General features: G+C 38.2%; 1 protein-coding gene across 1 annotated transcript in view; it reads left to right on the forward strand.

Moving 5' to 3' along the window:
• Positions 1–17,262, forward strand: part of kcnn2 (potassium calcium-activated channel subfamily N member 2) — a 52,773-nt gene that overhangs the window by 21,827 nt on the left and 13,684 nt on the right. The window contains exons 3-6 of the mRNA XM_036529334.1: positions 3,198–3,616; positions 3,930–4,071; positions 9,378–9,488; positions 13,967–14,094. Coding sequence (XP_036385227.1) covers positions 3,198–3,616; positions 3,930–4,071; positions 9,378–9,488; positions 13,967–14,094 — 800 coding nt within the window. The remainder of the gene's footprint in view (positions 1–3,197; positions 3,617–3,929; positions 4,072–9,377; positions 9,489–13,966; positions 14,095–17,262) is intronic.

Raw genomic sequence — 17,262 nt, forward strand, 5'->3', positions numbered from 1 at the left:
ATGTTGGACGGGAAGGCCTGGCTCGCAATCTCCGTTCCAGTTCATCCCAAAGGTGCTCGATGGGGTTGAGGTCAGGGCTCTGTGCGGGCCAGTCAAGTTCTTCCACACCCAACTCATCAAACCATGTCTTTATAGTCCTTGCTTTGTGCACTGGGGCACAGTCTTTTTTAGTCATACCAGGTTAACAACACTCCCAGACCAGTCAATATGGGCACAACAACACAGAAGAGCATAAAAAAGCTATGGGAAGTTGTTAAGTACATACGCTGCTATATATCTCAATAAATCAGTGGAATACACTAAAATAACATATTTGAAATTATGAGTTTATTTCCAGAATATGGTATTTACATTATTGAAACCCCTTAAGATTATCCTAAATAAAACCAAAGTTAAATTCTGTGGCAATATTCCCCACATATTATTTGGAAGGATAACACACAAAAAACTCTGAGAGCTGCCAATAAAATCAAGCACTGATAGTTTGCCAAACATTTATGGAATTATGACTGGAACTGGGTGCTATGGTCAGATGAATTGAAGATTGAACTTTTTGGTCATTTCCAGCATCAGCATGTTTGGCAGAGAAGCATACATGGGAAAGCACTTCATTCCCTTGGTCAAACATGGTGGATGATTATTGATGCTTTGGGGCTGTTTTTCTGCCAGCAATACAGGGGCTCTTGTCAAGATCACTGGCATAATGGATTCTGCCGAGTATAGGGACATTTTAGCCAAAAACCTGGCTGCCTCTGCCAAGAAGCTGAGTCTTCATGGCAGATGGACCTTTCAACAAGACAGTGACCTGAAACAAAGGTCAAAAACAACACAAAATGGTTACATGAGTACAAAATAAAGGTTCTGAAATGGCCATCACAGTCTCCAGACCTAAACTCTACAGATAACATGTAGTATGAATTGAAAAGGGCAATCTGTAAGAGGAAACCTGAAAGGTTTTGCATGGAGGAATGGTCAAAGTTACCTCAGAAAATGACTTTTTCAGTCATAACAGAAAAAGACTCATTTCTGTTCTTTGTTATTAGTGGCTGCACCAAGTACTAAAGCAGGGCTGCCAATAATTTTGACACCTATTATTTTGGAAATAAATATGTAATTTGGTAAATATGTCATTTTGGTGGATTCTGTTGACTGTATTGCTAGTGTTCACTGGTTTCCGCATATTAAAAAATACAGTATGTCTCATTGACTTCATTCTAGTTTTTTCTAGTCCTTTTACTGCAGCTTTATCAAGGGTGCCAGTAATTCTGGAGGTGACTGTAATTAGTTACAAATCACACACAAGAGCTAATCTACATTTTTTTTACTGTTTCATGATATATGGTTGCAGATTAATCTCAGTTAAAATCCAGTTCAGTAACCAGAGTTGTTGGTGTTCAACTGCTGACACTTTTGGTTTGGTATGGTTTTCAAATTTTGTATCAATCCCTGATGCTTGTAAATGTACAAGAGCAGATAATCATAAATAGAAATAATAAAATGTGGTTGAAGTATTGAAAAGTATTGAGGTGTACCATATTTTAGTAAAGGAAAGACATGCAAAGGAAAATTCAACCATTTTTTCCTCAGGACCCATTCGAGAAACATTCTGAGCATTTCACTCTCCTTCTGATCCCCTCATTCTTTTTCTTAATTCATACATCAGATTTAATATATACACCTGCATGCAACTACATAATTCATTTTTTGAGCATTACAGCCTAATAATTCAGTTTATTTGCTCACTAGGACCACAGGGAGGCTACAAAACCTTTTGACTTTTTTGACAATACACTTTTTCCACATAATTTTCTATGGAATTACAGTCAAGAGTGTAAATGTGTGATAAGCAATATTGTGATGCAGACTCATTTCAAACCCTACACTTTGCTGTGTGGTAACTGTCTAGAGATGGTCCTCCATGTTTTATAGAGTGATCTGTCTTCTACTTGATACATCACAGAGGGGTCAGGTAACTTCTACTGGCTGGTAACCTGACAATTTCCATTGTACAGCTTAGCTTTCTCAAGGACAGAGACATGGGCTGTCTTAATCAGATGATTACTATCCAATAAACTATATTCAGGATACCATATTTGCTGGTGGTTTTTGTTCCACAAACTGTGTGAAATTTAAGACATAGAACATATGTTCATAAGATGACCAGTAAGTCAGTAGCCCTTTTAGAGCCACTTTGTAGAATGGCACATGAAAACAACACTACATATGTGCATGTTGTACATTAACAATGTATTAGATAAGATGAAATGCATTCAGCAGAGCAGCCTCTGACAAGGAGGCTTTGATATAAATAAACCATATCATTAATTTCTAATTGTGCAGACTCTCTTTCTCATTTACTAATGAGATTGCCCTCCTTACAGTGTCAAGATATTCCCATCTCCACATTACCCAGATTAAATATTAAATTGAGGTTGATCAAATCTCTTTTGCCTTTTGAAACCAGCAACCAAACTACCCAGCAAAATGAAGCTAATGGATTAAACTAATCTTTTAAACTTTTAAACTTTCTTTTTTGCTTTAGACATTTTTATGTTAGTGCAAGTTAACATGTCAGTGCATTAATTTTCAAAAATCAGTACTTTTCACCCTTTCAAAGAAAAACTATTCTGTATACATATTCCTAGTGAATATTTTAATTAGCTGCCACATTGTCTGCACACCAAAGGAATAAGATTATATCTGATATAAGGAAAGTGCACATCAATGTCAATCTTCAGGCTGGCATTCTTAAATTTGTGGTTTCAATAATTAAATGAGAGGATTGACACTGACACTTATTAGCATGAAACTGTGTTGACTGAATATGGTTTAGTTTAATGCTTCTTTCATTGCATACAGCTTTCCTATTTGACGATTTTGTGGTTTTGACTGAAACCCTGGGTCTCTGGTCAATCCTGGCCACAGTTAACAACAGCACTGTTGTCTTTAGTTGTACTCAAATTATTCTTTATAAGCATTGCCTCACTCACATGGAATTTGCCAAACATTGCTTGTAGGTTTACTTTTGACCAAAGTTGTATTCTTGACCATACCTAAAAGTCAACAGCTGTTTGGCCTGCTAGTGTTTCCCACAATCTTTTTTTTAATGTGTTTGTTTAGTACTGGTCTACTATGTTTCAATTATGTTTTCTATAGATAAAATTGAATTTATGCATTTTCTTCTTCTGCATTTACAGTTATTCATGGTGGACAACGCTGCTGACGACTGGAGAATAGCCATGACATATGAGAGAATTTTCTTCATCTGCCTGGAAATGTTAGTGTGTGCTATTCATCCTATTCCTGGGAACTACACTTTCACTTGGACAGCACGTCTGGCCTTCTCCTACAGCCCATCGAAAACAGATGCAGATGTGGATATTATTTTGTCGATACCGATGTTCCTCAGACTGTACCTCATTGCCAGAGTGATGCTTCTCCACAGCAAACTTTTTACTGATGCCTCATCAAGAAGCATTGGAGCACTGAATAAAATAAACTTTAATACTCGATTTGTTATGAAGACATTGATGACAATATGCCCTGGAACTGTACTGCTGGTCTTCACGATCTCTCTGTGGATAATAGCTGCATGGACTGTTCGAGCATGTGAAAGGTGCATTTCTCTGCTACTTGAACTACAACTTAAAATATTATGTTTGCATAGTAGGGCTGGGTTCTGGATGCACTGAATATAGCGTCAAGCTCCACAGTTTAGTCTTTTGAAATGATCTAACTGGAATTCAGTCCATGACTGTATAGTTTTACCAGTGCTAGTAGTTTGTCCACTACTATTGAAAATTACACAAAAACACAAACTCGGAATTCACGATCAATGATTGATCAAATGATTCATGTTTACCATCTCATTTGCCTCTGCAAAATACATGTTTTTATCTGGTCTCTACTGTTGATGATATATGTTTCAGATACCATGACAACATGGATGTAACCAGCAACTTTCTTGGGGCCATGTGGTTGATTTCAATCACTTTCCTCACGATTGGATATGGGGATATGGTGCCTAATACATACTGTGGAAAAGGAGTATGCCTCCTGACTGGTATTATGGTAAGTAATATCTTAAGGTGCCTAATATTTCACTGCTTTAAACTCCAAAGAGGAGACAACTGAGAAAATGTCTTCTACAGAAATATGTGCTTTTGGCATAGTTTGTTTATGATTTAGTATTAATGCTGGCATGAACAGCCCATGCTTAAATCAGTTACTGCAACATCCAGATATTGATCAACGTATATTTCATTATATGGCTTCTTTTTTTAATTAAATTGTGTAAATCCTTTTTATTGCTACAAAATACAAACCATCAGATGTCCTTGTAATGCCAAGAATTAACTTTATATCCATAATAAATATGGATATGAACATGAATATTGTTTATATTGGGCCAACAGGGCATGAAATAAGAAATATTTTGCACTGACCTATTGGGCCAGTAAAGAAAAGAAAAGAAAAGAAAAAGAAAACTACCCCACAGAAGTGAACCACTGCCCCTATTGCACACGCACATGAATGGAAGCAAATGCCATCATTGTTTATGGACCAGGGGACTGCTTCACAAAACAGGACCACACACTTTGGTAGTCGGCAACTTTAGCAAGATGTTCCGAAGTCGGGCTTATTTCTCACAGCAAACTCAAACTGTAGCCAACTACGTTACCATAGCAACATATTGCTTGGCCTGTACTTGCCACCAAGCAAGCTAAATGAAAAGTTAAATGAAATGTGAGATGAACTATGAAAACATACTGTACGTATCTGACCCATATTTGAATTAAACAGAAAAACACTACTATCCCTCATTACCAAAATAGCAATGCTAATTACATTCCCTCTCCTCCAATGGGTGATATTAGTAAGGTTTGAAAAATATAACCACATTCCATTGTGTCTTCTTGGAAACCTTGGCTGCAATTTCCATTCAGATTGATCCCTCAACCTTGTGCAATTGTAGAACTTTGTGTGACGCTCTGCCTCCTTTCAATAGTATAACATGACCTATCCAAGGAGTTTCCTCAAAATCACTTCAGCTGTGTGACTCTGATTTGGTAGCATTAAGCAACGATCACAAATGTCAAAAATCAAGGATTTTCTTAGCACTAGGCACACAAACCACAAGACAATGGATTTTATTGTTCGACCAATGTTTTCTGCAGGATTTAAAGGTTCAAAAGTTCAAATGAACAGGTTCATTTTTGAACAAAAGTTCAAATGAACCTGCGAAAACTATTGGACAGAAAACATTACATCTATGGATTATGCAGAATGTTTTTTGGCATTCTTTTTTATATTTATTGATTAATTATAACTTTATTCTCAACCATTTCCACATGCTTATTTCCCCATCAACCAAATAGTTATATGTTTGACTCCTAGCTGGGTCACTACCGTGGGGACTGTGGTGTAACAGGAAGTGGCATGTTTGTGTGCGGTCTCTCTTTAGCACTGTTATAGGTGGCTGTTGCGATGAGCGGCAGTCAAATTGTATCTTCCAAATTGGGTGATAGAAGAGAAATCATTGGGCAGACCAGGTTTAGATAAAAAATCCTTCACAATCCACTATGTAATAATTCCACATTAATTTAGCTGGATTGCATCAGCTCAATGTTATTCAACATCACTGCTCTCACCTGAGTGCAAGCTTGTAGCCTCACACAGTCAGTAACAGTACATTTGAATCACATTCCACAGTTTTGCTCACTTGCTGTTAACAATTCTCTTCACCGTGTCTTGTGGTCAAAGATATCCAAATCTGCCAAAGGCACTTTCACTTGCCCTCAGTTGCTCCCTTTCAGTAAGTGCCCATGTTTCCACCATTCACACTTGGTATGACAGGATGCCTTTTTTAGGCATCCCAGGGCACGCATTTGTATGGACCTCTTTCTGCAAATTTTACATGAGCGCCACTCAACCACAGAAAGTTAAATTTACCACAGATGGTATTTTACTGTATGAATGAACATTTCTCACACACAGTCACAAAGCAGTGGTAACATTGGACTAAATGATTCCAGATTAAATTAGAAGTGAACATAAGCTGTAAAAACAACTTTGCATTTATACATTTATTTGTTTGGCAGACACTTTTATCCAGAGCAAGTTACAAAAAGGTTGCAGCTGGATTTCAAGGCTCAGATTAACCTGAAACGATGTGATATCTGTCTGGTTATCAAACAGCAGTTGTTAAGAGGTATAAAACCAGAATGTTTCCTACAAATCACTAGCCTTGCAACAAAGTATTTGCTCTTTGCTACAGTGTAGTTAGCCCCCTGAGGTCAATTACAGTACCAGTCAAAAGTTTAAACACACCTACCCAAGGAAGGGTTTTTCTTTATTTTTACTATTTTCCACATTTTAGAATAATAGAAAAGACATCAAAACTATGACATAACACAAATGGAATTGTGCAGTGACCAAAAAAGTGTTAAACAAATCAAATCAATCTTATCAATCTTATTTTTCAAAATAGCAAAAAAAAAAGTATTAATGTTTTTGGAAGGAAATTTAGGCATAGGCATCAATTTCACTGTTCATATTTGTCTAAGAAAGAAATATCAAGCATTTAAGCATGTCTTTAGTGTCACACCCGGTCCCAGTCAGCCAGCTCAGCCATGCCCAGTTCAGCCCGGCTCAACCACACCCACTCCTCAAGCGCACCTGTGACTCATTCTTCAGCCGGGTCCTGGCTACTTAAGGACTTGTTTCTGTTGCCTCATTGTGAGGTATTGTCTGTTGCACCCATACCAAGCCAGCACCCAGCCGTTCGGTGTTTACTGGTTTTGACCCTTGCCTGTTTTTGGACCTTGCTCGTGTTTTGGATTCTGGATTTGCACTGCTGCTTCTTGTTCCCGACCCGTTTTGTCCTTGACTACGATTTTTGCCTTGCGTTATTAAACTTTAGCACTTAACATCAGCACTGTTAGAGTGATGATTCCAACATGAATTGCAGATGTCACCACTTCTGCCATTACTATGGTTTCATGTAGAGTCACACGTACTTTTTAATTTGCTCCTGTTTCATCTGGAGCCACAGCACTGGAATGATGACAGCGGAGTGTGCCCCAAAAACACTTAACAAATAACCGCTTTCTCCTTAAAGAATGTGTTTGTGTAATATCATCTGCACTATGGATTTTCTCATTCATTTCCCTCACTCATTTCTGAATTTAGATGCAGAGAAAGTTTATAGAAGAGGCACAGTCTTAGCCTTTTCATTTGTGTTAGTCTCACACCTACTTAGTAAGTGTGTGTGAATTACTCACTTGCAGTGGAGTCGGTGGAAAGAGGCTCACTGCTGGGAGGAAACCTGTTGCATATGAACTCCACTTTCTTTTTGTCAGGCCTGATGTGACCCTGCGCAAAGGAGTAACCCAGGTAGACAAACTTCCCAATGTCCAGTGCAGCATGTCTTGCGGCTGGAAATGAGGTCCAGTTGCAGCTCGGCTCCTTTCCAGGAGTCCGTATTGTTCAGGTGCACAGTGGCAGATGGGCACATCAGTATGTTCATCATCCTTTGATAGGTGGCCGGATTTGCATACGGTTGGAACAGTGTCCTGGAACTTGGAGGCTTGCTGTGATTTATCCCATCCATGATGTAGAAAGCTGTCCTTGGTCACAAGTAGGAAGACAGGGCACCTGCTAATAGCCTGTCAGTTTGAGGGTGGAGGTGAATCAGAAAAGAGTTCATGAGGCGCCTAATCACTGCCCTTGAAGTTGTTCAACTTTGATGCTGGATGTAACCTGGGACAGGGAATAGCACATAGTTTCTTCCTCTGCTCACGGTCATTTTTAGGTCTTGTGGAATTATATAGGTTGATGTAATTGTTGCTCAAAGCACATTAGGGAAGTTGCCGGACTGAGTAAAATTAACAGATATTGTAGAATATTGAACCAGTACATATAGTACACTGAAAAGATTCATTCAAAGAGATTTGTTTGTTCTTGAACTGCGCAACAGTAATACACATTTTTTCTGTCTGAGCCACATTGGCAGTTGTCAAAACATAACAGTGATCAAAGATGGGCTGCTAGGATGAGACGTAATGAGATGCAGTTGTTGATAGCAAAGGAATGCACAGAATGCTGTAGTCTTCCCTTGTATAAATCTCTTTGGTTGCAAACAGTCCTAACCCATAGCAATACAGAGAAAAGCTACACTATGTCTATGAGTGGTAACAGGATTTGTAACAAATGTTTCTTGCAATTGAAATGTAAAACAATGTCAAAACACCTTAGCATTTTTTTTTTTTAGAATTTTCTTTCCCCTTTTTTCTTTTACCCTTTCACACACTTTTTTCAACAGCCAGTTGCACATTACGCAAGTCTCACTGTGAGATTCATGGAGGAGTGACTTGGTTTCAGTGAATGCAATCCTCAAATACACGTGCACATTGGCAATGATTATTTTTCACACTCCAAATCCACAGTGCGTAAAGGGAGAACACAGAAGAGGACAAGCACACCTGATGTCACCTGAGCGACTCATATGTGCCTGATAAGTAACAGGGTGCCAGTGAGCATTTGGACACAGATCAATGATATGACACCAAAACCAATCATACCCTGGTGGAGCAAGGCCAGTTTTCTTCAACCACTGCACATTTTTAACTTTGAACTACTTTAATTTAATTTAACATTCACAATGATAGCATTCAGGTTACTCTCACCACAACAACAATTTTACTCATACAGGAGGAAGGCTGGAGTGTAGCGAGTGCAATCTTCCATTCACACTCACATGCAAAATGCAACTATTTTTCACACGCTGCATGTTGCCCAGTGAACTACAGTGAGCTAAGCACCAACTGGAAGATGGGCACGGCTTCTCTGATGCTATCCAAGCAACCTGCAGGTGCCCGATGAGTCACAAGGTGCCTGAAAGTGGCAAGACAAGCAAACCCTGCTGACTTACCCAAACCTGTCCCTGGTGGAGCAGAGCTGGACATCGCTGGCTGATTACACCTCTGGAATCTAACCTAGGCGAAGGAGCTCAGCGTTAGCTCAAAGTGAATGCCCTAGCCACTTAGCTACATATATTGGCCTTTTGTTAAAAGCACAAAATCTGGCCCTACTACAACAGAAAGATAAATTCCCATCTAAATTAACCTTTACATGAGCTAGCCAGTGGCCTTTGTCTGTTGCATCTGATGCCTGTTCCTGGACTGACATGTGAAGGGGTTTCCCACTGTCAATCAATCAGTTCTGCTAACTTTGTTTTAGTCAACTAATGTCTCAACAAACCAAGATACAAAACTGAAGAATTCTTTTTTGTTAAATAGTACACATAATTACTATTTCAGGAAATAATAATTATGTGTAAAACCAAAATAACCCATTTTTCTTCCTATTTGTCTCAGGGTGCTGGATGTACTGCTTTGGTGGTTGCCGTTGTTGCAAAGAAACTGGAATTAACCAAAGCTGAAAAACATGTACACAATTTCATGATGGACACACAGCTGACAAAAAGAGTAAGTTAATCCACAATTTGCTTAATGAGTTTTTAATTATACAGTATTTGCTGTTATATATTTATGCATGTATTTTTTTATTCTTCTATTCTTAAATTATGGTTTGAGGTAGTTGCATTATTTATAAATGTAATAGATAGCCAGCATTAATATCTGGAGTCAGAACGTATAGTTATGATTATTTGTTATTAATGTTTTTAAGTCATTAACAGTCTATACTATCTGTAAGCTAAAGCACACCCTTCCCTCACTGTGTGACGAATGAGAATTAGAATTTTATTACTACAGAAGAAAATACCAAATCACTGATTTATTTATTATTGCTTACAGGCTATTACTTTTTTTTAATCAGTTTTACAGTTTGGTATCAGTTACAGGTTGGTTGGAGATTATTAAAATGCTTAAAAAAGTTAAGACACTCACTTTGAGTGCAAACTGGGCTGTATGGGCATATGAGATATATATATATATATATATATATATTTGAATTAAAATTAGGGAAATCTATGCTGATTTTTTGTCTGTGTCAAACTAAATTTTAATTCAGGTAAAATCTTGCAATACATTTACTCATTTGGCAGATGCTTTTATCCAAAGCGACTTACATAGGTTACAGTTCTTTACAATGTTATCCATTTATACAGCTGGATATTTACTGAGGCAACTGTGGGTTAAGTACCTTGCCCAAGGGTACAGCAGTGTCCCAGCGGGGATTGAACCGGCAACCTTTCGGTTACGAGTCCTGCTCCTGCTCCTTAACCACTATGCTACACTGCCGCCCCCCTTGTATGCTTGTATTGCTTGTTCAAAGCATGACACTAAAGTAGCATATTATCTACTAATACTATCTGTCCTAATTTGAGAAAACCAGTGAATCTGATTTGTGATCTGAGAGTTATTTTTTGGTGAAGTTAAAAGATGTCATGATATTTGTGGGGTGACAGGTCATTATGCCTCTATATCTATGTCATATTATTGCAATCTCTTCAGGTAATAAAAGTTACAAAATGTACAGTATATACCATACTTATGGTTGGTAAACAACATTATGAAGAAGAATGGAGATATATTTAAAAAAACCAATTGTAGCGAAGGGCAACAGCAGTCACCCCTCCCAGCTTCAAACCCAGGTCTACAGGGTACCAAACTTCAGCTTTGACCGCAACGCCAAAGAGCCAGGCTTGGTGATATGGCAGTCAGAGCGAATACTCAACTGTAGTGACAGCTCTCCATCACACTGCCCTCCCCTTTGGGAGGGCGCGCCCATGAGCTTCACGCACAGAGGCGTACCACGTGCCTTCCCTTGCCGTACTTCTCCCATCCCAGGGTGCCCCGCTCACCAGTGCTTCACCCACCTCTGGGGTCCCTCACACCGGGGTCAACCCTACCTGGGGGTCCCTCGTACAGCTCACACACTGGGCACGCCTCCGATGGCCTTGTGGCAAGCTATCCCACTACTGACACCATATGTAGCAAAGGGCGAGAGCAGTCACCCCGGCCTCGAACCCGGGTCTACGGGGTACCAAACTGCAGCTTTGACCGCAACGTTGCGCTACACCAATACATGAAAAAGGTATTTACCATTATCTTATATTGTTCTAATTGATTAATCGTTTCGCTGAAATACCAATTAGTGGTTCTGGATGGACCTGTTCAGAAGGGAAATTTCTAATCCTTGGTTGTGAATGTGTGTACACACAGGTAGTTGGCATAGTTGCCCAAAGATAAACAGCACATGAATTTGTCATAAAAGCACATCTGCACCTGCCATTAAGTATGGTGCCAGCACATCTGATGTCCTGAAAAAGTCAAAGCCACCTCGTCCAAATCTAAGGTTTCTAGTTTTTAAGTGAGCTAATTTTAATAAACTGATGAAAAACCAAAGTAACATTGACCGAGGAAAACTTCTGAAAGTATTTTTAACATATAGTAGACATTCATTTCAGTGAGGTAAAATAAGTGGAAATAAATCATAAATAAATAAATCATTCTTAAAGAGTTTGGTACTGCAAATCAATGCCAAAAACACTTTGCAGTTGCACAGTACACTATGTGTCAAAAGACGTAAGGGTGAAGAGAGGCCATTTGTGCAATATGCAAAAAGTAACCGTAAGAGCTTTTTAATGGCATAAAAGAAGGAGGAAAATGAAAGAGGAGGTAAGGTTCAGTAAAGTTATTGCTGATACAGTACAATGAAGAGTTACTTGAGCTTCACTGGGTAAGAGGTTACATTTAGGCCTACAGAGGATAGAGAGGAAGTATCAGACAGATTGAATTGAGAAGAATTGGGATTGTTCTGATCCAGGGAACTACAGGGTACTTAGTTTAACTCATACATCATGTATGATTTTGGAATCTATCATAAAATTGGTTAGAATCATTCCTGGGGGGAAATAAGGAATAGTCAGCATGTTTCTTGATTGTTTATGTTTTGCTTGTTTTTGCAGAGTGAGATTATGAATTGACTTATTTGAGAAAACTACTCAGACTGACTTAACATTATGTTTGGATTTTGTATTTAACACGTGTTCAACAAAGTGCTGAATGATAGACTTATTTAATCACATTTTAGTTGCTTAGTTACTATTTTAGTTTCTAAAATATGAGTCCTTTTTCATTTAGTGTTTCCATTATTTCGGCTACCCACTGTATATTGAATGTGCTGTGTCCTTCACTACAGCTGAAAATGTTATATAAACTCAATGTCCACAGCTTAGAGAACAACGAGACCGAACTGTATGTTCTCTTGGATCAGCAACTTACAGGTGCTGCGTATGCTGGAACTGATTCTGTCCTACATTTCAACATAGACAGAAACAGCAGGCACCTGTAAAGCACATTCCAATGCACTACCCTTCATCTGACTGTTCTTCTGAAGGTGCTGACTGTGAAAAAAACTAACAAACTAACAAAGATGGAAGGATGTCAGAAAATATTCACATGTGTTTAGGGCTATGCGATTTGACGATATATATCGTGTGATGATAGAAAAACGTCTATCGTTTCATAACATGCTCTATCGTTTATTTTGTTGTGTCACAAATCACACACTTTACGGCAATATTTTTTGTCATTTGTACGACGCTTTGCGTTCTTCCACAAGACACGGATGCAGGCAGAAAATTTGCATGGTGGCAACACAAACAAACATGGAGTAGAGTGAACGTGACACAGAAATGTAGTTGAAAAGTGTTTTCTATTTACCTTTTTATATTTTCTACATTAATATTTTATATTTTGCTACATGCTTAACCCTTTCGCACGTTACTTATTTTTATGCTATGTAGCGCATGTTACGTTACATGGTTTATGTTTTCATTAGCATTATTAAGCTTCTCATAGTTTTCAGTTAGCATTTGCTATATTTACGTTTTTTTATTTATTTGCTATATAACGTTAAATCGCTGTTTCATCAAAGCTAAAGCTAGAATTTTTCCAATCTAGTGTTTTAATCACACCGGTTTTAGCATACGCGCTACACGGCTAATCACACCACTGTGACTGTACACACAAAAGGGTTAATTGAAAATTTGCACAAAGGTTCTAAATAAAAGGAGAAAAATAATCAAATATGAGTAAGTACCTTTTATTTGTCGAGTATTCAAAATGTAATAAGAAATAGGCCTTTCCATGTGGTCATTTTATATGAACTATTTATTCAATGAATTTACAGAAAATGTGCTATATCGTGATATGTATCGTTATCGAAATATGAAATGACCTATATCGGGATCTGAGACTTTGGTCATATCGCACAGCCCTACATGTTTTGTTTAAACAGTATAACTGTCTTGCTTGGTGGTGCCACAAACACATGCCACAGAGAGAAAGTGTCCCTTGCTAGTAAACAGAAAAAGTGCCCCCATACTACAGAGATGCAGAAAGTACAGGCAATTAGCAATATATTATTCCCTGAGGTAATGTACTGCATCTGTATTCTGTGTATTCAAATGAGGATACATGGTAGTAAATGTTTGTAAGGACTAAGACTTCAGGGTCTCTGAGGTTATTTCTTGAAACCCCTGAAAAGATGAATTTGTTGAAGTTATTCAAGTCATTTTTCTCATATAGTTATTATAGCCTTTAGTTCTTTGGCTTCAATTGAACTTTCCTTACTAATTACTAACATGAAGTCAAAATCAATTTGTTTAGCAGGTCATTATAATAATATAAATCGTCATGTGCTGTTGTACTGTCTGGATCAGAAACCTTTACTTCTGTTACATGAGGTGGCTTATTCTGAGTAACCTAACTGCAGTGGCTCTGATGAACTAAAAGGAAGCTATTGTCATATATCAGAACATGGTGATTCATGCAAGAAGCAGTGTGCAAGAGCTGTAGTCTGCTTGCCATCTTTTTTCTCTGATGCGCCTGCGGCAGTTTCTTCAGGTGTGCAAATGCTATTATCTACAAACACTGACTAAAATTAATTGATTGTAGAAGGGACACTTCTATAAACCATGTGTTTTATGTTTCAGGTGAAAAATACAGCTGCAAATGTACTCAGGGAGACATGGCTAATCTACAAGAACACAAAACTGGTTAGGAAGATGGATCATGCCAGAGTTAGAAAGCACCAAAGAAAATTTTTACAAGCAATTCATCAGTGAGTATGCCTGTTAATTTCTGTGTTCATGCAGGACATGTTTTAATAAGCTAAAATACCTCTTTACAAATATCCAGTATTATTGCTTCTCAACCAGCGTTTTAGAATGTGGTGTTCCTCATTCATTTCTTCAAAATGTCTGTGAGTATTTCACTAGATTGGGCGGTTTCCTGGGTCTAGATTGATATGAATTGTCTAGTAAGGGGCCATTTCAAATGGTGACACACCCAGTATTGCAGTGATTGGCTACATTGTGGAGATGTTACTCACATATCTTTATAATTGCGCTGCCTCAAAGCATTGGACAGAATATTGTTCAGAGAGGCCTCTATATTTACTCATAACCTCTAACAAAACATGATATAACAGTTCATCAGTCAACTGTGGTAGTATCCATTTAAAATAGGCTTATCTATAACACCAAGGCTGCGTCCCATTCTAAATGAGTGAAGTGCAAGTGAATGAGTCAGTACCTCACACAGCATCACATAAGTATAAGCTTGCAGAGGGAGGTAAAGGGTATTATATGAGAGAGTGTTTGGGTCACACAATGCTGTCATTCCAGTGCCTTAGCTTGTGTTGGAACAAGAATCAAAGAAAAGAAAAACACAAAACCACAGAAATGACAGAAGCGGTGGCCTCTCAAAATTACTTTGGAATCATGCTGCTGTAACGGGTGGTCTCTTGCGTTGTGTTTTAATGTGATGTTACGTGGGTCGGCGAGCGAGCGAGTTTCGAACCGAGGTTCTTACTGCTCGCTGCCAACCCCTTAAAGCCAGCGTCGTTGCCAGTTGAGCTAAAGGCAAATTGCCGTTAGCCTGTCGGCGACAACGCTACTTAACCAGGTCTCAGGGGGAGTGACGTAGCCGCTGCAACCACTCGGCTACCTGCTACCCGCTACCTAAGGCTTTACGCAGGACTCACACGAGCTAATCACTTCAGCTCTGCTACACTGCTAACAATGTTGAACCAAAGAAATCTTGAAGTGTTTTATAAAATTACACATTTTTAAAAAATCATGTTCTCCCACATGGATCCCTTGCCCTTATTTACAAGCACTGATTGTAAATTTAGGGGGAGCATGGAGGTAACTGTAAAGCAATCTTCAGGAAGTAACAATAGCTATAAAAACAAACAAAAAATCTTCTAAATACTTTTGAAGGAGAAAAGCACCACTTTAACATTTCATGATGCTTCCAGTTTAAATGACAGAATTTTATACCTGAGGTCAGTAGGCATGCTGTACATTTTAGCAGAGGGCAGTCAACTTGTAAGTTCTGCTTTATGGCAGAAAAGACTAGTGATTGATATTAAAGATTTTAAATTTACATTTTGTTATTTACTTGAGAAGTGCTGCTTGATAATGAGATCATTAGCATGCTATTTCAGATTTGAGCCTGAAAATCCAGCCACAAAGACAGTGTTTGTCGCGATTTAAGTTCACTCCTAATTAAAACACATTTGAAACATTCTGCCCAATGAAACCAGTCTTGGTTACCAATCATACATTAAAATGAAATACCATCCATGGTAGATTTTGTTTTAAATAGGGAGTTTTTTGGTGCTGCTGTCATTGAATGGAGTTCAGGGTCTTACAAACAGCCACACTGGGTTATCAGACAGAAGAAGTCTTGGATATCAGACCAATGCAGACTGCATGTACACTCAGTCTAAAGCAGCATTTGAAGACAAGTGGAAATTCATCCTTCTCATTTGGGACACTGGTGACCATGTGACTTTGTGCCATTTCGAGGGGAAGTGCCGAGGGCGAGTGAGCAAAAATACAGTTTGGGACGCTGCCTAACATTACACTGAGCAATACTGGGCGTTTCACAAATAATCACATCTTTTCCAAAATACAAAACTATCAAATGTATTCACATCCCTGAAATCAACTTATTGTCCATCTAAGTTTGGCTTTTAAAACACTGAGAAGATGCTTCTTGTTGTGTTTCATAAGATTTTAGCACTTTTCCTCAGGGGTTTTTCACCATTCCTCCAGGGACACGTTCTCCACCTCCTCCAGATCTTGTTTTTTTTTTTTCTTTTTTTTTTTACAGCTATCTTGAGGACAAATTGCAAATATTCTGCTGGACTGAAGTTTGGGGATTGTAATTACTAGTTAAGAATATAGCCTTTATGTGCACTTAACTTAATTTGTATATTTACAGGCATGCTTTAGCTCATTCTCATATTAGAATGTCTGTTTAACTAAAGAATTTTGAGAAAACAACAAATCTACTACATGAATTATTTGTTGGCTCAGTTCAGACTAGTGCATTGGGACCAGAAAGAAGAACCCCTAAAAACCTTAAGATCCACCTTCATATTTCATTTAGGGCTTCTCCTTGTGACTCCTCCTCAGTGCCAAAAATAATGCCAATGAGCCTGTTAGTAAGGCTCCATCTTTATTTCATCTGAAAATAAAAGACAGTCCCAAGTGTCATTGAGACGCAATTCAGCACATTCATGCCACCTCTTTTTGCATTGAGGCTACAGAGGAGGCATCATCTTTGTACCTCTGCCATGACCACAACATTCATCCAGTCAATATGGGACAGTAGTTTTCAAACCATTGTATCCTGATAATGCTAGACTGTCATAGAGATTTTCAGCATTTTGCCTTAGGTTTAAATTTGCCAGCCTAATGTTATGTTTTGTTATGTTATGTTTTATGGAGACATATTGCATGCTGTTAGCAAGAAAGCAACTATTTTTCTGGTCTTGTACCTCTTCATGATGGACTTTACAGTGGAACCGGGTTGACTCAGCATTTTATCAATTCTTTTGTAGCCATCATCTGACCTAAGGAGATCAATGACCCTTTCCTGCAGTTTTTGGAGAGTTCTTACTTTAACCATGATGATGGATGCTACTGAAGAATTTTCTTGTTACTGTATTACATCCTTTTATACCCCATGGGAAAAGGTGTTCTAAAAAATGTCTGGACATTTTTCCAAAATTTTGTTTGTCGATATGAATAATTTTGCTTATTGTGTTACCATTCTTTAGAAAACAAATGAATCTGTGCTCTTTTCAGATAATTGTTTCTATAATCCACTGTATTTTTTAAAGTTAAATCATGTTTTTGTTAATATTTAATGGGTATGAATAAATGTGGAGGGCAGTGTGTGACTACACTGATTAGCAGAATCCTAAGATTTGGAA

The sequence above is a fragment of the Megalops cyprinoides genome, chromosome 5 (genome assembly GCF_013368585.1).
Source record: "Megalops cyprinoides isolate fMegCyp1 chromosome 5, fMegCyp1.pri, whole genome shotgun sequence".
NCBI lineage: Eukaryota > Metazoa > Chordata > Actinopteri > Elopiformes > Megalopidae > Megalops > Megalops cyprinoides.